At 43.3% G+C, this 19,854-nt stretch overlaps 1 protein-coding gene across 2 annotated transcripts in view; it reads right to left on the bottom strand.

Annotated features, from left to right (window-relative positions):
* PAK1 (p21 (RAC1) activated kinase 1) overlaps positions 1–19,854 on the bottom strand; it is a 212,829-nt gene that overhangs the window by 26,191 nt on the left and 166,784 nt on the right. For both annotated transcript variants that reach the window (XM_036745607.1, XM_036745606.1), the window contains exons 7-9: positions 14,250–14,427; positions 11,393–11,456; positions 36–84 (exon numbers count right to left, since the gene is read on the bottom strand). In XM_036745607.1, the coding sequence (XP_036601502.1) occupies positions 36–84; positions 11,393–11,456; positions 14,250–14,427 (291 nt within the window). The remainder of the gene's footprint in view (positions 1–35; positions 85–11,392; positions 11,457–14,249; positions 14,428–19,854) is intronic.

Below are 19,854 nucleotides of genomic sequence, written 5' to 3'. Positions count from 1 at the left end.
CATCTCAAAAGCCATTATAAATGACTGACACTCACCTCCTGTCCAGTGGCCACATCCATTGCTGTGTATACTGTGCCTGAAGCTCTGCAAGTGAATCAGAAAGAGAGAGAGAGAAGGAGGGAGAGAGAAAGGTAGAGAGAGAGAGAGAGAGAGAGAGAGAGAGCGAGAGCGAGAGAGGAGGGAAGAAGAGAGGGAGGGAGAGGGAGGGAGAGGGAGAGGGAGAGAGGGAGGGAGGTAGGGAGAGAAACAGGGAGACAGACAGAAACAGAGAGAGAGAGAGAGAGAGAGAGAGGGGAGGGAGGGAGAGGGAGAGAGGGAGGGAGGTAGGGAGAGAAACAGGGAGACAGACAGAAACAGAGAGAGAGAGAGAGAGAGAGGGAGAGGTGTTTAATACAGACAAGATCACTTATTGACTTTAACTCCAAACTCATGCTTCTTCAAAACATTATTAGGTGAGATATTTCAAGATTTTCCAGATTTAAAGAGATCTTGAGATATAAAACTTAGTGCTTCAGAGCTGGGAGGGACCTTAGAATGAAAGCCAGAGATAAGAAACCTGCCTTGTCTTGTCCCAAGTCCTTATTTTATATGAAAATGGAGACCCAGAAAGAAAGGAACTTGACCAAAGTCACACAGAGAAGTAATTAGACTTTCAAAAAAATCAAGAGCAAATTAAAAAAAAAAGACAAGGATGATCCATAGGTCAGGAATTGGGGAGACCTGCAATGGCAGGGTCAGATATGCTTGAGATCAGGAGTTCTTACCCTTTTCTGTCAAGGACTCTTCCTCAGACTAATGTTTGAAAATATATAGAATTACAAAGGAAATAAATTATATTGGAATAGTTAAAAATTTTTTAAAAAAGCAAGTTTACAGGCTGCAAGTTATAAGCCTCTCTGCTTTACACAGATATTGATAGATGTCTGGTCACACCTGTGATTTCACTGGTGCAAGAAACTCTCCCGATAAGAGTAACAGCTAGCATTCATAGCACTTTAAGGTTTTTGTTGTTGTTCAGTTGTTTCAGTCATGCTTTGTTACCCCTTTTGGGGGTTTTCTTGAGAGATACTGGAGTGGTTTGCCATTTCCTTCTCCAGCTCATTTGACAGAAGAGGAAACTGAGGCAAACAGGGTTACGCAACTTTCTCAGGGTGTCTGAGGCTGGATTTGAACTCAGAGCATACTGATTCCAGGCCTGGCACCCTATCCACTGCATCATCTAACTGTTATACTTTAGGGTTTACAAAGCATTTAATGAATATTTCCTTCTAGCCTCACAACAACCCTGGGAGGTGAGTGTGTTAATCATCCCCGTTTTACAAATACAGAAACTGATGCAGACAGTGACCCAGTGACTTGCCTGGGGTCACAGACCTAGTATGCAAATGAGATTGGATCTGAACTCAGATCTTCTTGAACCCAGGACCAACGCTCTATCCACTGGGCTTTCTAGATGCCTCTACCTGCCAGTAAAGAAACTCCCTTTACCAGTGCAGATCAACACTGATCTACAGTTCACACTCTCAAGGAGTCATCTGGAGCACTGACAGCTTAAGCCTATTGTCACATAATCAGGTATAATTTGAACCTAAGCCTTCCTGACTACAATAGCCACTATGCCATGGTCCACCTCCATAACATACATACCCACAAAAACCAGTAATCCATATGTATATACATTTATACATATATGTGTGCATACACAGGCAGCTAGGTCAGGCCTGGAGTCAGGAAGACTCATCTTCCAGAGTTCAAATCTGGCCTCAGACACTTCCTAGCTGTGTGACCCTGGGCCAGTTTCCTCATCTGTCAAATGAGCTGGAAAAGGAAATGGCAAGGCACTCCAATATCTTTGCCAAGAAAACCCCAAATGGGGTCACGAAGAGTCAAGACATGACTGAAAAAATGGAACAAATAGGTATATATACACTCATGAAAATCATATGTTGCTTCTAGATGTGTTTATAAATATAAATAAAATATAATCATGTATTGGATACATACATACCTGAAAAGATGCACACAATCCACACAGGGTCATACAGGCAGAAAACAACCATCTCACAAAGAGAAACACATTCTTAGAGTTAGTTATTTGGATAAGCCATCAAGGAGCCTCTGTAGGGTGTGGGACTAGAGTTGGATTCAGAGGATCTAGAAGGGGAGTGGGGGTGGGGGGTAGGATGAGCTCTGACATTCCATATGCTCCCAGCCTGTAGTTTAAAGCTGTATGTTCTAAAGGCCCTTCTAGCTCAGAATATTTCATGGACCTATGATTGTATAGTGCAAACCAAGAAAATCCAAATTTTGTGCCAGTTACCAAGACTCTTATTGGAATGTGTTTCTTTCCAGGGTGGGGGTGGGGGTGATGGTAGGAGAAAACCCAATTTGACAAATTTTTTTAAAAAATTTATTAAGTGCCCATGATGCATAGGGTATAATTTTGTGACCCTGTATCTTATATGCCTTACTTTTAGACAGTAACCTTTACTTTTCATTGAAAAACAGAAGAGTTCCAATTCTGTACTATAGTAGGAGCTCTTTGGAGCCTATTTCAGATTACAAGGAATTTACAAGTATGCATTTTGGCCTGAAAATTACAGTAATCAGGGCCACAGAACCATAGACAGACTTTTGCTGTGGGGCACAAACCCCATGAATCTGGAGCTAACTCAAGATCCTGCAGTCTCCTATCAAGATGACCGATTACATAGGCCTTGTCCTAAGGAGAGTGTATGCCCCCCACCCTCCATGGGGCCCAGACATGGTCTAGGACCATGGTTAGTTGACAATGAATGCCCCAAAGGCTGCTTAGACCTACAAGCCACTATAGAGCACACAGTCTCTCTCCCTCCATTCTTTCCTCCTCCTTCGTCTTCTCTTTCTTCTCCCTCCCTCCTTTATCTCTCTCTCTCTCTCTCTCTCTCTCTCTCTCTCTCTCATATGGGAGACATGCAATTAGCCCTCAGTCTCTAGGACTCAAAAAAAAAGCCACCCACAGACAAAAAAAACAGGCTGTGGGTGTAAAAAAAAAATCAAGAGCCTGAGCACTGAGAGAATTCTAATAGATAATAGATCTGAGTGGGCCAAGCACCCCTGAAATCATTTCATCACAGAGGTCCACAGAGTGGGTACATCAGGCACACACTAAGACTGGCATACATACTCACAAACACCCCTACCCATCACAATGATGACACAAGAAAAAGACCCAGAACCAATCACTTTGATCACTGGCTGGAAGCAGGGTCAAGATGCTCTCTGCCAGTCTCCCCCACTTTGCTCCAGGTGCCGTCCCAATCTCACTCTCCACATCACATGTTCTCACACCCCCAAGGCCAGTCTCAACCTACCATGAAATCACTCACACTTCAGTCCCCCTTCTGCTATCTTTGGGGGGAGGGGTTCAGACCATGATTTGACAGTTGGAGGAAACTCTCTCTGCCAGTGTAGAGCAGAAATTATTGGGCAACTTCAATCCCTAGAGATCTGTCTGGGACACTAAAAGCTTCAGTGGCTGGGTTGAGTCCAGGGTCCCAATGGCACATCCGTGTCAGATCTGAGTCTTCTTGACACCAAAGATGGTTCTATCCATTACCCCAGGCTGCCTCTGTTACTTATCATCTAGGACAGATTCAGGGCATTTGAGGGCTAAGGAACTCTCAACATTGCAAAGTTATGCCAGCCCCACCCCAGGCCCCCAAGCTCTTGGCAAAGAGCAGGAATGCTTACATAGTGCTTTGTAATTCTTTAATGCAGTTATCCTGTAATGTTCTGCATTACAGCTATCTGCAGTGGGGTACTGTCCATCTGCTTGAGAGGTTCTTAACCTTTTTTGTGTCATGGACCCCTTGCAGTCAGGGCAAGCCTATGGACCCCTTCTTGGAATATTGTCTTAAGTCCTTATGTTACAAAAAGAAAACTGAGAACCAGAAAGGAAATGGAAGTTGACCAAGGTCACACAGAGACTTAGTTAGGTGCCAAGACACACTTTAAAAAACAAATAAATAAGACAAGAGAAGGAAATAAAAAGGTCAGGAATGAAGATTTACAATGACAGGTATAGGCAGTTTCAATCGGGGGGGGTCCCTAACTTTTTTTACATCATGGACCTCCTCCCCGACTTTGGCAGTCTGATGAAGCCAACGGACCCTGTCTCAGAATCATGTCTTTAAATGCATAAAATAAAATACATAGGATGATAAAGGAAACCAAAAGTTAATGAAGATAAAAATGTCATTTTTCCCCCATCCAAGTTCATGGACCCCCTGCCACCTATCCTCAGACTCCATGAGGGCTGAGGACCCTAGGTTAAGAACACCCAATCTAAAGGGGGTATAGAAGGGTGTTTAGGATAAGGGAAGGATTATTGGGGGAGTGGGGGCAGGGTAAGTTAAGTAATAGGAGGGTAAGGTAGCAGGTAGAAGTAAAGCAGTAGAATTAGGAGAAATAGGAAATAAGAAATATGTACAAAAATAAAAACAAAGATCAGAAGTAGAAATGGTTAGGGAAAGTGCATATCTACACATGTATGTATGTGTATATATGTTTATGCATATCTATATGCCCATTATCTATATCTATATATAAATGTATCTGGGCTTAATTGTAGCCTGGGGTCAGGGGACAAAGGAAGGGGGAAAAGAACAAAGTAAAAAGTACACAGCAGAGAACCAAGGAAAACTAACAAGGAAGCAAAGAAAAGATGGACAGCTCTCAACACAATGGGTAGCATTTATTATATAGGCTTTCTTGAAATGGAAATTTATTGCTATATATTTTGAATACTCTCATATTCTGCTGGGCACATGACTTTTTTTTTCCTTTTCTTATTTTCTATTTAAGTTTATAATATGTCTCTTTTTCTTTTCTTATTGTATATTTAAGTTTCAGTAATAAAAAAAAATACCCGATCTATTTGAAAATACATGCCTTGAGGACAAACAACCTGCAGTACCTCCCCTCAGAGCTGAGCACAAGGCCTGAGTACAGAGCCCATGGCGGGTCCCTAATAAAGACTAGTTGTTTTGTCTCAGTTTTATTTCTTGGGCTGACCTACAATTTTTGACTCTTCACAGGATTCATAATAATAGTAATTGACACTTAAGGTCTGCCAAGCACTTTACATAGACAATTGATCCAACAACTCTGTGAATTCAATGCTTTAGATTTGGAAACTGAGGCTGGGGTTAAAATGACTCGCCTGCAATCACTCCCCTTCTAAGAAGCCTTTGCTGGCCCCTCCAGCTCCTCTGATGGTCTCCCTTTGTGCATCGCAATGAGAGGCAAGCAGGTCTATAAAGACAGAGAAAGACAGATGGAGCAGAAGGCCAGGGGGAGGCTGAGCTTTGTGCAGGCAAAGGAGCAAAGAGATGGGCTGCAATGAAGCAAAAGGTATGGGCTTGGGAGATGAGGGAGGGAGGATGGTACACAAGAATGCTGGTGTTGGAAACAGAGGACCTATGTTCAAATTCTGGCTCTGCCACTGTGTGACTGTGGGCAGGTCACGTAATGCCTCTAAGACTCAGTTCCCTTTATTGGTAAAAAATGAGATTGGAATGTAAAAAGGAAAGATTAATTGCAAAGCGGTCAAAAGTGAATGTTAATAAAATTACAAAGAACGAACACAACACCAAAGAAGAGAGAGAAGACACCTCTTCCCACTCCTTTGCAGAGGTGGGAGAACCATGGGCGTGGATCACCGCATGTATTTTCAGATTTTTTTCAATGTATTCAGTGCTTTTGCTGATTTTTTTTTCTTTTAAAAATATTCTTTGTTATATGGATTTGCTCTCTTTGGGGGAAGGAGGAGGCAGAAATTTAGGCGATATAAAAACAAAAGATAAAAAATATATTTTAAGTAAATAGGTAGAATTAAGGTCTTCTGAGGTCTCTTCCAACTCTTAATCTACGATCTAGTGATATAGGAGCCTATGATTACTAGCTGGGTAACCACAGACAAGTTTTCCTATCTGGAAAATGGGGATAATAAATAATTCTCAAGGAAGAATCTACCAGCAGCACCACTCCTATCGAGCTCCATCATCTCTTCTCCCTTCTCTGAGATTTCACAGCACTCAGTCCTTCCCATACACACATATCACTTTTTAAATCCATATTAGAATGTAAAAGCACTCTATAAAACAAAGTCTCTCCTCCTGGACTTTCTCTATAATCCTCTATCAACCTCTCACCCAGGAAGCTCCCTCCACTCTCGGACCAGGACCCTCCAACTTCTGTGACCTCTCCCTCTGATTGGCCGGTTCCTCCCACAAGCTTCATTTTAGGGAGGTGTCCAGCCAGGCCAGCCATGTCTCCATTTCCTTCCAGGCTCCATTCCTGACTTTCCGGGACTTTCTCTAAAACCTGGTATTTTCATCTCTTCTCCCCAGAAGTCTTCAGATAAATTACATTTATTCTGAAATCCTAGTGTTGATGTTGGTGGTGATGATGACAGTTAGCATTTATGCAGTACCCACTTTGTGCCACGCACCATGCTAAGCACTTTACTAATAAATTTTTAAAATTAAAAAAATTACTAATGTAACTAAATCAACTAAAATAATATTCATCTCATTTGAGCCTCACAAAACCCCTGGGAGGTAGGTGCTATCCATTTTACAATTGAAGAAACTGAGGCAAACAGAAGTTAAGTGAATTAAGGACAAAAACCACATTGTATTTATATCCGTACTTTTCCTGTTACCTGGCACAGGCAAGGCTCAGCAGATATCAAGAGAATACCACCAACAACTCTTAATTCTATAATTTTTTTATGTATCTTAAGGCACCTTGTTCACTTCAGAACCATGAGGTAGGCTCTTGTTTTTCACTTATTTTCAGTCATGTCCAACTCTTTATGACCCCTTTTGGGGGTTTTCTTGCAAAGATATTGGAGTGGTTTGCTATTTCCTTTTCCAGCTCATTTTACAGATGAGGAAACTAAGGCAAAGAGATTTAATTAAGTTATTCCTTTGAGTTAATTGTCTGGTAGAGGAAGTAATAACAGCTCATAGTTCTAGAGCAATTTAAGGTTTGCAAAAGGATCATGACAACCCTGTGGTAGGGAGTGCATTATTATCATTCCTTTTTATAAGTAAGGAAACAAAGACTAGAAGGGGTAAGGTACATGCTCAAAGTCACACAGAAAAAAACAGAGCCAAGATCTGAAGACCAAGACCAGTGATCTGGAAAGGACACTCGGTGCATGAGTGAATGAATGAATATGAAAAAGCACTTATTAAACACTATGGGCCAATCACTGTGATGACCAGAAAAGCAAGACAGCTCCTGTTCTCATTTTAAATGGAAACAACACCTAAAAGAAAATTCATCTACAGCATAGAGAAAGGCCTAGGAATCCTAAGGATGCAGGGGAGGGGGCAGATGGCAAACCCCAGGGGTCCTTAGGTTACAGCAGGTCGGACGACAGTGCCAGGAGATAGATGCAGAGCAGATGGTGAGACCTGGGGATCCTCCATATCACTGCAGAGAATAGAACTGGTGATTCCCACCTCATCCAACCCTGTGAACAGAGGGCCAAGGGGGAAGGAGGCAGGGGAGGGTGGTGAAGGCTGGGATTCCCACCAGGCCTTCCTGTATGGATTCTGGGAAAGCCTGGGGCTGGGGGAAGAGGAAAGGCCAGAGGAGAAAGGCCCACCCATGCTAGCAGGTCTTCCTGTCTCACTTGTCCCAGATTAGAAAACCAGGGTATATAAAACAACAACAACCCAATGGTGACAATACTCATTTTCTAAAGCCTTTTAAATGCACAAAGGTCTTTCCTCACAAAAACCCTGTGAGGCAGGTAGCACCAATACCATCATCCTATATTGCGGATAAGGAAACTAGGGGGTCCATACAGCTGAAATAATTTGTCCAAGGTCACAGAGCTAGTTTGTGGTAGAAGCAGGATTTAAATTCAAATAGTCTAATACCCAATCCAAATGTTCTTTCTACAGTACATCGTTGTCTAGTCAATTAATTATCTGACTCTCTGTAACTCAATTTGGGGTTTTCTTGGCAAAGATACTGGGATAGTTTGCCATTTCCTTCTCCAGCTCATTTTACAGATGAGGAAACCAGAGCAAACAGGATTAGGGGACTTGACCAGGGTCGTGCAGCTAGTAAGTGTTTGAGGCCACATTTGAACTCAGGTCTGCCTGATTCCAGTGGAGGTCCTCAAGCACAGACTGGATGACCACTTCTTAAGGAACACTACAGAGGAGATTCCTGTTTAAACTAAAGATTGGACTAGAACTTTTCAAGCCCCTTCAGAGTCTAGGGTCAAATATGTTAGCTGTCCTTCCTAGACCTAGTAAAAATGATTCACATGCCATCTATACAAGCCTTCTTCACATTTCCAAGGTCTCCACTGGCTCTAACACACCTCCTTTTGTGTTCTAATAGGTCCCATTGTGAGGTCCCTCCTGGCTCTATATTCTGACATCCTATGTCCTTTTTTCCTAACATTCAATAGGCTAGAATCTTTTCCCACTGACATCTCTCCATCACTATGGAGCTCCTTCCAGGTTTGATATTCTATGAATCTGTGAAGACCTTTATTTATTTCTTTCCATGTGAATTTCATTTACTCAACCTATAACCACCTGCCGCTAACATAGATCCAAAAGGTTCTAAAGCCAAAAATACCCCTGGCTCCGGCTCTAACTGGCTGTCAGCCTTTTCTAAGCCTCATGCCGGAATGGCAGCTAATCTTTGTTTTAATTGGACGAGCTTCTGACCGTGCACGTGTGCAAGCACACACACTCACACACACGGCCCTAGTATTTATATAGTTTCCACTGGACTGTAACTGTTCCCTGGGGCCTTGGGGCACAAGTTACATGTTTAAAAATGTTGAACGAGAGAGGGATGGGAGGCGGCACAGAGCAGGGGAAGCATCCCTGGGAGGGCAGTAACTGTTATTTTAACCTAGGTTCTGACTTGCTGCGTGATTTTGGGCAGGTTAGTTCCCTCTTCTTGGCCTCCACTATCTTCACTAAAATGAAGGTAATCATTCTTGCCTTAAGCACCTCACAAGAGTGTGGAGATTCAAGGGGATAATAAAAATATAAATTCAAGGATAATAATAAATAACATAAACATAAAAACATAAATTCAAGGAGATAATAAAAAACTATTAAAAATGTAAGAGGTTATGATTTGTAGAAAGAAGATAGGGAGAGAACTGTATAGTCTAAGTCCTGAGGAAATTAAGTGCCAGCTGGGACCAATGTTCCTGAGAAGCAATTTGGCTCCACTACTACTACTATTACAACTACGACTATGACTACAACCACTATTACTACTACTCTCAGTAGCACTTAAAATAAGAACTAACTTTTCCACAGCACTTCAAAGTTTAGAAAACACTTTTACACATATTACTTTATTTGATCCTCACAATAGCCCTGAGAGGTAGATGCTACTATTATCTCCATTTTGCAGATGAGGAAACTGAGGCTAAGAGAGGTTGACTTGCCTAGGGTCACACAATTAGTAAGCACCTGAGGAGGACTCTGAACTTAGGTGCATCTAGTTTCACGCTCTTCACTCTATCCGCTACACCATCTACCTCCCTCTGCTGTGCCTATCAGACGTGGGATTTGAACCTAGGGGTCTATGCACTCCAGGTCTGTGCTTTTTCCATTTGCACCGCATTGTAGTCCCAGAAGGAAGAACTAAGACCATCTAGGGTGCAAATTACAAGGAGACAAATTTTAGCTAAAAAAAAAAAAAGCTTCTTAAAATGATCCTTCCCACAATAGAACAGGCTGCCTGGGAGGACAGATAGCACCCTCTCTGAGCAGAAGCCTTCTGAGCACTGGGTACTGCAGTGAGTCCTACAAGGAGTGGGAGGTTGGACTCTTATTTTCCCACTTTAAGATTTTTATGACTCTAATACTCACGGCTCATGTTGCTACAACAGCTTACATTTCTAGAAGCCCTTTCCTCCCAATAACCCTATGTGGTAGGTATAGCTAGGTCCAGAATTGCGTGAATAAACGAATCCCCTAGAGTGGCTGCGTGGACGCTAATTTGCCCTATTCAGAGTGATAATTGTATAAAATAGGGTTCCACCCCAGTGGAAATATCCCAAGCAAATTCAAATCATGTGACTACTCTGGGAGATTTTTCATGAGCACCAAATGGGAACTGGCTGTAATGTGGGTAGCAGCACTCATGTTTTCATAGAATTTCAAGGTTGGAAGGGGCCATACTCCCCCCAAAAAGAACCTCATCTATAACATGCTGGATACATGGTCATCTGGCCTCTGCTAGAAGATCCACCACCCTGCGAGGCAGCCCAATTCCACTTCCAACTCTAAGTATTAAGAAGTGTTTTTCTGACTAGCAGCCTCAATTTGCTTCTTTGAAATCTGTACCCATTCCTCCTGGTTCTTCCCACTGGGGATGAACAATCTGATAGGTCTTCTTCCTGACAGTGCATCAAACAGGTGAAGATAGCGTCATCATGTCCTCACTTACACCCCCAAAGATGGCTCTTCTTCAAGCTTCATTTTTACAGATGAAGAAACCAAGGCTCAGTGAGTAGATGACCTGGCCCAAGGAGACACAGCTAGTAATATACATTGCAGGACCAGGGCTCTGTCCCAGGTGCTCTGAATCAAGCCCAGCCTCCTTCTGGCTAGCCCAGCTCCCAGCCTAATGCCAGCAGTAGGACTGTTTCCTTCCATGGCTGAGGAATGCATGATGACTTCTTAAGATCTAAACTGCTCTGATATTCTAGGATTCTACTGCTCTCCTCTTCGATGGGCTCCAGCTGGAGGCCTCCCACCCCCACACAGTGTCTGCATTCAGATGGGACAGTTGACAATGGGAGAAAGAGCTACAATTTGGGTGGCTGGTTTGGCACTCACAGACTAAATGATTCTTGCTTCCTGTGGGAGTATATTTAGCAAGTATGGTCATCTAATGGCAAGCCCTCACATTAAGCATAATTACTTCCAGGGGTGGAAGAAGGGGATGGAGGGGAGAAGATCAGAGCAGAGGGAAGTAGATTTGTTCAGCCAGAGAGACACATGCATCCAAACAAGCCACACTGCAAACCATTTCTCCTGGGAAAGGGATGTTGGACAGGGGTTCCAAACATCAGGCAGAATTGGCTCTTTTAACACCTAAAGCCCCTTCCAGCTCTGAGATGCTATGATTTGGCTGCCCTCTCCTTAGAAGGGGCCTGGTTCTGGGCCTCCCATTCACACAGGGTAGGCACCACCTGGTGATGTCAGCATTCAGACCAGACACAGCTACTCCAAAGAGGCAGCCTTTTAGAAGTCTGGTTTGGGGTTTAGAAATAAGCAAACCACCCTTTAAATCAATCCTCTTGGGCGGGGGTGGGGGAGGAAGAGAAGAGAAGGCTCCTACTAACCCTTGTCCAATCTTCTCAAACCGAGTGTACTTCTTCTTGGGGTCACCCACACTCACAATGCTCCCTGTGACAGAGACAGAAATGATGAGACATTGTTCCCTCCTACCCCATCAAATACAAAGTGCATGACATTTCCCCACCCCACCCCACACCAGGGTTGGAGTAAAAAGCCAGCTACTTCCCATTCAGAAATCACCAGAGGCAACGATAGTACGGAATAGCAGAGACTCCCAAGTGAAGTCCAAACCAGATCACAATGTAACTGGGTAATATTTAATAAAATAAATAAAAATACAATAGAACACAGACAATGTTAACATATGGTTTTCTAAGTCAACACCTATGGTTTAGTGGCCCCCATTTCTATCAGAGTTTGGCATCACTAGTCTAGAGAATCCCCAATCTTGAAGCCCTGGCTTGAGTCCCCACCCTTCCATGAAGCCTGTCCTGATTGATCACTCATCTTCTCCCCTTTCTGGATGTCCAGAGAGAGAGCGAGGTGATGGTTACATGCCATTCTGTCTCCTGTTTCCTTGCTTTTGTATGGAATACTCTCCCCTGACCATGGCTTCTGAACTTTCCCTGGCTCCCTTCTAAATTCAGCTCAAATCCTTCTTCCTGTATAAGGCTTTTCCCAGTTCCCCACCCCCCAGCTGCTAATGCCTTCCCGTTGCATATTATTTAATCTAATATGTATACATCTTGTATAAATCTAGTTATTGACATGTTGTCTTCCTCATTAAAATGTATGCTCCTTAAAGGCAGAGTCTGTTTGGTTTTTTTTTTAATTTTATGTCCTTGTATCCCCAGGGCCTAGTATATAATTAATGAAAGCTTGTTGATTGGCTGACTCATCTCTACCCCAATCAGGTCCCACATACAGCATCAAGTTTATTCCAAACTTTAAGGAGACCCCCTACTGCCATCTTATCTCTTCCTATCCCCCCTCACCCGATATACTGATAAACACCTTAAAAGCCATCAGGAATCTTTCTTATCTCAGCTTTATGTATGTACTGACCCCTAGGACACAACTGCAGCTAACTCCTTTAATTTGCAAGACCCCTCATGGAGAAAAAAGCCCACAGACATTACCCTGGATAGGGACTCTCAGTCTCAGGTCTGAGCTGACTGTTCCCATTAACGTAGGAACAGATTGTTATATTTAGAGAATGTCTAGGAGGAAAGAGGAGGAAATTCACAGCTCTGCTGCCTCCAAATAAAGAAAGCAGAATGTGGCCCGCAGGAATGGCATTTGTCTGGTTTCTCACTTGACTCTCCCTCCAGTCTTCTATGTCCCCACCAAACTCTATCACTAGAATACAACCAAACTTTGTAGACCACCTTTCTCATCCTGCCCTCGCACATCTCTGTCCAGCTTCTCCCTGACCCCCACTCTTCTTTAAAGACCCCTTCCCCCCTTCCTTTGAGGTCCAGCTTCCACACTGCCTCCTCCCTAAAGCCTTTACCTCATCACCCATGGAAAAGACTTCTCCCAGAACCTGGCTGGATGTCTCCTCTGTACGTCTCTGTTTACTCCTCTGTGTGTGTGTGTGTGTGTGTGTGTGTGTGTGTGTGTGTGTGTGTTCTTCCCAGCTTAGACTGGAAACTCCCTGAGAGTAGGGACTGTGTCATATAAAAGTTTAAATCCCCCATGGTTGAACATATGAGAGCCTAATATGTAATCATTATTATTTTTTAATCCAAACTGAGTTAGATTCTTTCTACATTTCTCCAGATGGTGCTGAGGCAGGGGCAAAAAGGATTTGGCCTTGGGTCAGACCCTATCTTATTCTTCCAAGAATCTTGACAGGCCCTGATTTCCCCAGTGGTTAGTGTTCTCTTACATATTATTTCCTCTAATTTCCTCTAATAGAATGGAAACTCCTAGAAGGCAGTTATAGTTTATCTAAAAAAGCTTTTGAATCCCCAACACCCAACGACAGTACCTTGTACACAGGAGGCCCTGAAAGACAGTTAACTGAAGACAATGGAGAGCAGGTTGCTTCTGAATTAATAGCCAGGAAAAACACAGCTTGTTCCCCAAATATACATTCAAACCACTGATAATGACAGTCATTTCTTCCAATGGTGTGGTGACATGGTAAATTAAGAATCTTGGACTGGGAACTGAGGTCCCAGTTTATTAACTGTATGTTGGCAAGAAGGTACAACTACTAGCTGTGTGGCTAAGTCATTTTGCCTTATAAGGCTCGGTTTCTTCATCTGGAAAATGGGGAGAAAGACTTGTACTACCAGTCCACAAGGCTGCTGTGAGGAAAGCATTTTGTAAGGCTTAATGTGCAACAGAAATACAAGTTATTAGATCATCACTTCAGTTCCCCTTCCTAGGATCTAGGAAAATATGTCTTGGTTTGGGGGAACCACATAGGGCACAGAATAAAGCCAAAGGGTTCACACCTGGGGCCCAAAATTTGACCTAGCAGGAATTGTGAATGCTGGAAATGTCCTAGAAGCGGCAGCTGTTTTTAGCTTTTCCTGAATCCCCAGGGATTATCTGACATACAGGAGGTGCTTAATAAATGCTTGTTCACTAACTAGCTTCATTTGAAGGAGGGAAATATATATGTGGACATATGTGTATTATACCTGGGCATGTGTGTCATAGTAATAGCTAGAATTTATATACTGTTTTAGAACTTATAAAGTGCTTTTACAAAGCAATCTGCACATATGTTACCTCATCACAACAACCTTGTGGGGTTACTATTTCCATTTTACAGATGAGGGCACCGAGGCTGAGAGTGGTTAAGAGACGTGCTCAGGCTAGGAAACCAACAAGTGGCTGAGGCCAGACTTGAGCTTGCATTTTCCCAGTTTCATGATCAGCACTTACTTAATTTCTCCAAGATCTCTTCATCTGACATTTTGGGCTTCTTCTTCTGCTTCTCGGCATTGCGGGTCAGGGTGTCCGGAGGGGTAGTGTTGTTATTCTCAGTGGGAGAGATCGGAGATGTGGCCACATCTCGAGTCGGAGTGACAGGAATGGGGTCGATCACCGACCGTGTGTATACCTGGATGGATGGCAAGGAAACCAGAACAGAGTCAGCTTTCCTAAGCAAAGAGAGAGCCGGGGGGGACGGTTCTCAGACCCAAGATCTTGGCTGGGGATCGGGGGCATGGTGGAGCTAACCCCAATAAACTCACCTCACAACATCCTATTAGGTCCAACACGTTCTCTTTTTTTTAAAAGAGAGAAATGAATGAATCAGGTTCTCTTTGGGTTTTTTTAAGAGTTTTATTGATTTGTATGTATCTGTACATTATAATCCTTTCCCATCCCCTCTCATTTAGCAACTTCCCTTGCCAATACATGCATTCTCTACACAGTGGGCACAGTGGAGACACAAAGTGACATTAACCCCATTAGACCAAGGAGAAAGTTTGGAAGAGACCGAGGGAGGAAGGAATTCCTCCACTCCAAAGAAAGAAACCAGGACAAGGTGATGCCATCATATTGCCACCAAGTCCCAAAATATGAGATCAATTGTCCCTCCTGCAGCCCTCCCTCTGATCTTGTCTCCACCATCTTGGGACAGGCAAGGAATCTGGTGTAGCCACCATAATGTGAGCACTGCCCTTTCCAGCCTTTGAAGGGCTCAGCACAAGTGAAGCTTGAAGAGACGGAAAGTGTCCAGAGGCCCTGTGCCCCATATCTCTTAAATATGAGCTGCCCACCAAGGTGGAAATCAGGAGACATGCATTCTAGGTCCAGCTCTAGCACTGACTAGCCCCCCAAGTAAGACAAATTACCTCAATGAGCTTCAGTTTTCTCCCCTGTAAAATGAGAGGGTTGAACCCGGATGATCTCCATGGTATCTTCAAACTCATAACATTCTGTGCTCTAAGTTCCCTCCAATTCTAACATCACATGTTTTAAGGTTCCTTCTGGCTCATGCATTCTATGCATTATGTGTTAAGCCCCATCCGAGTAGAGCATTTTACAGAATGAGGTCAAAATGAGAGAGAGTGCTTGATAAGAGATCCCACCAAGCCTCCTCCAAAGCCTAGCCTCTTCTTGATCTCATTCCTCCCCCCATGATGTTCTAGCCTCCTTTCATAGCCCGAGCTTCCTGGCTGCAGGTACAAGAACCTCTAACGCTAGGATACTAGAGGCCAGCAGGCATCTCAAATGTTTACCTCAAATGTTAGCATCTGGCTTTCAGACATATCTCAAGCTCCCAACTCTTTTTGTGTGTGAAGCCTTCCCAAATGTCTCTAGACCACATGCAAGGCACTGTGGCATGATGGAAAAGTCTGTGGATTTGGAATCAGAAGGCCTGGGTTCCATTGTCTTTATCATCTGATGAGTGAGATCTAATAGACTAGATATTAATAATACAATAATAGGCAACATGTATATAGCACTTACTATATGCCAAGCACTATGCTAAATGTTTTATAAATATTATCTCATTTGATCCTCATAACAACCCTTGGAGGTAAGAACTATTATTATTCCTATTTCAGAGATGAGGATAAAAAGCAAATAGAGGTTAAGTGACTTGCCCAGGGTCACACAACTAGTAAGTGCCTGAGGCTGGATTTGAACTCAGGTCGTCCTGACTCCAGGTTTAGCTCTCTACCTGGTGTGCCATCCAGCAGCTATAGATGAACTCTAAGGTCCCCTTCAGGTCCAGTGTTCTATTATTATGTGTCTAATCTTCCTGGGAGGCTAAGGGACACAGTGCTGGACCCAGAATCAGAAACACCTGAGGAATGAGATCACAGTGGAGACTGGATAAGAACATAATGTGTTGATGTCTTCAATTCTTTGTTCTCAAGGTGTCCCGCAATGTATTCTCTTGGCTACTCTGAGGGGCAGGCAAAGAAATCAGATGCTAGGTGAGGTTCCTCTAGAAAGGCACACTGGCTTGGGAGGAAGAAGGGCCGGGTTTAGGGCCGTTAGTTCTGTCCATCACTGTGTGGCATTAAGCAAGTCACTTATAACAATGCCCACTTCTACAAGGCCTACATGGTTTGTGAGGCCTGCTGCCTCATAGTAACACGTGGACTAAGCGGTGCAAAGGATACTATCATCCTCTGACTAAGGCCCTTTGGGGATGGACTTTCCTCTCTATCCACTGTGTCACCTTGCTGCCAGGTGAAGCCCTTGGTACCTGGAAAGTGCTGTGGACATGTATGCCATTGTCCTGGGATGAGGATGAAGGGTTAGTCACTTGCTAACTGATGGGAACCTTCAACCAGGACAATTTGCTCTGTGGCATCATCAATCCTACTCTGTTGCCATGTCCATCGAGGCACTAAGTTCCTGTGCCACCTTTACAATTTTAGGGCTACCTTCCTGCATCTGGCTTCCTTCAGAGCAAAGCTTGGGTGCCACTTCCTACCAGAGACCTTCTCTAATTCTCTGCCTCTCCACCCATTACATACACTCTCGCCCTCTTCAAATTATTTCGTGTTACTTGGAATTGATTAGTGTCCATGTTGTATCTCCACCTCCACTCCACACCAAGGGAATCTAAGCTCCGCCAGGGGAGGGACCATTTCATTTTCTGCCTCTGTATGTCCACAGTGTCTTGCATACAGTAGGTGCTCAATAAATGGTTTGAATGTAAGCATACACTTGGCTCACAGACACCATTCCTTCTTTCATGTCTCTTTTCTCAGGCTTGAGAATCTTCAGGTGATGGCATAGTCTGAGCCATGGAATGCCAGAGCCAAAAAGACCTGAGAGATCATCTAATTCAACCCCCTCACTTTACAGAGGAAGCTTTTAATTAACACAAGATAACATGGAATTAGCTTTTTTTTTTTTTTTGGCAGCCAACACTGTGATGTCAGAGTCAAACGAGCTCGTGTGAGCTGAGGCCTAGCACCACCCCCACAGCCAAGGAGATGACAGTCCCACTCCTCTGCCCTGGTCAGAGTCTATCCTAGTGATCTGAGTCCAGTTCTGGGGCCACATTTTGGGGAAAATGCTGACCAACAAGAAGAAAAGGAAGACTAGGTAATGGGAACGGAGACTGTGTTATATAAGGAATGGCAGAAAAGTCTAATAGGATGCTTAGTTTGGAAAAGAGAATATTTAGAAGGGATGTAATCATTGTTATCAAGTATCCGAGGGGCTGTTGCATGGCCTCATTTTCTGTGGCCCCCAAATGGCAAAACTAGGAACCATGAGGGAAAGATATAAGTAAGATTTCAGCTCTTCTCCTAACAAGCAGAATGGGGAATGGGTGGTTTCAACTGGTAGTGAGTTCCCCATCACTGAGAGAGCCTACAGTAGATTGCTAGGAATGTTACAGAAGGAATCCCTAGTATATGTAGGCTTTCTTGAAACGGAAATTTATTGCTATCTATTTTGAATCCTCTCTTACGTTCTGCAGTGCACATGACATGCTCCTTTTTCTTTTCTTATTTTGTATTTAAGTTTATGTTTCTTTTTCGTTATTATATATTTGTTTTATTATTTAAATCTAATAAAAATTTCAAAAAAAATTAAAGGAAAGAAAGAAAAAAGAAGAAGAAATCCCCAGATCAGGCAAGGAGTTGCACTAGTTCCCTTCACTAAGGTCTCTTCTGGCTCTAAGTTTCATAAAGTGGGGAAGTGATTTAACTCAAGGTCACTTACAATAGTTACAAGGTTACTTACAATAAGTCAATGGCATTACCAAGCCTGGGCCCCCCACGTCTCCTAATTCCTCATCCACAAATACATTCTCCAATCTTTGCCACTGCAAGATTTACGAATGGGATGTGTTTGCTTGTTTGTTCTCTCCCCTCTTCTCAGGGATTCTACTGTTCCTAGATTGCTGCTTCATAAGTTTCCACATTGTTTAATACGTAAAGCCAGGAAGGAACAAGGCATCTCATTTTCCCATTTCTCATTTTCTCAGAAGTACACATCACATCTTAACACCAAATTTAAGGCATTATCTATGTGTAATACACAGATCCTGAATTTCTGAGATTCTACACTGAGACCAAGAGAAAGGAGGTCACTTCTCCAAGGTCATGCCATGAGTTAATGGCAGAGCCAAGTCTAGACTTCAGGTCTCCTGGCTCCCTGGCCAATGGGACCAGGGCTACCACATCTCAAAGCCCTATGGGTCTAAAAAGGAAGGCCTAAAGAGGTGCTGTCGATATCTAGCACGTGAAGAGTTTCATGGCAGAGAACAGCTACTGTGGTTATAAATTCCCAACAGTGCCATCCATCATGCTCCTTAGTTTCACATGCTGAATGCTGCTAATTTCAAGCAAATCTTGCAGAACTGCGATTACCAACTTCCCAGGAGAAGGCAAGAATGACTCATTTCAGCCTAGAACTAAATAATGTCGACTGTACTTAAGGTAACATTTGGTGGAAGGGAGGCTGGGGGGCCACAGGAGAGGGCAGGGAAGGTATAAATGAGAAGAAGCCCTTCCTGCCTTATCTCCCACCACTCCCCTCCAAATGCTCTCCCCACAGCAGCCAAGCTCAAGTCCATGACCATTTGATGTGGAAGAGGCCTGAGAGATCCTCTAGGCCAATTTTCTGATATTAACACATGAGGAGAAGGAAGGCCAGTGGATGGGTTGGGACTTACCCCAGACCACACAGGTAATAAGTGGCGTGGATAAGGATCTGAATGTTCATCCTCAGACTACAATAATGATATGATGATGATATTATGATGTGTAATACTAGCAAAAATATCATTTATTATAGTTTGTTAAGGTTTGCAAAGCACTTTATTTATATTATCTCATTTGATTCTCACAACAACCCTGGGAGGTAGGTGCTATTATGAACCCCCTTGTATAGATTAGGACGCTGAAGCTTACGAGAGAATAAGTGACATGCCAGGGTCACTCAGCTACTAAGTATGTGAGGCAGGATTCTAATTCGGGTCCTCCTGACTCCAAGTCCAGTACCCTACCACCTAGCTAGGCAGGAAGACCTGTGTTTAAAAAAAACAAAACAAAACTCTTGGCTTCAGTCTCCTCATTTGTAAAATGGTGGTGAAACTAATTATCACCTACTTCATAGGGTTGTTTTGCAGATCCAATGAGATAATCAAGTGTTTGGAGACCTTAAATTGCTATATTAATGCTAACTATTATTATTATAAAACCAAGTCTTTTCGTTACATCATGAAATCTGCCATTCTTTCATCCCCTCCTGCCCTCTCCTGCTTCCTTGCCCCTCCTGATTAGAATAGACTCCCTCCTTCCCCATACTTCCCACACCTAACTTGCCTATCTCTGCTTCGGGAAATTCTTTCTTTCTTTGAAGGCCTAACTCAAGTCCAACCTGCTCCATGAAGCCCTCCTTGATTTCCTCTCCCCTCCAAGCTAAAAATGATCTTTACTCGAGCTTTTTCCTGACCCTCTGCACCTCTCCCCATCATCACATTCTAATTTATATCGTAGTTGGTTACGCTATCATTGTGTATCTTACTTCTAGAGCACAACAGGGGCCTTGGGAACGAGGAACA

This window comes from Trichosurus vulpecula, chromosome 2 (genome assembly GCF_011100635.1).
Source record: "Trichosurus vulpecula isolate mTriVul1 chromosome 2, mTriVul1.pri, whole genome shotgun sequence".
NCBI lineage: Eukaryota > Metazoa > Chordata > Mammalia > Diprotodontia > Phalangeridae > Trichosurus > Trichosurus vulpecula.
The sequence above is the reverse complement of the archived record's forward strand: the minus strand, read 5'-3'. Positions and strand labels throughout refer to the sequence as shown.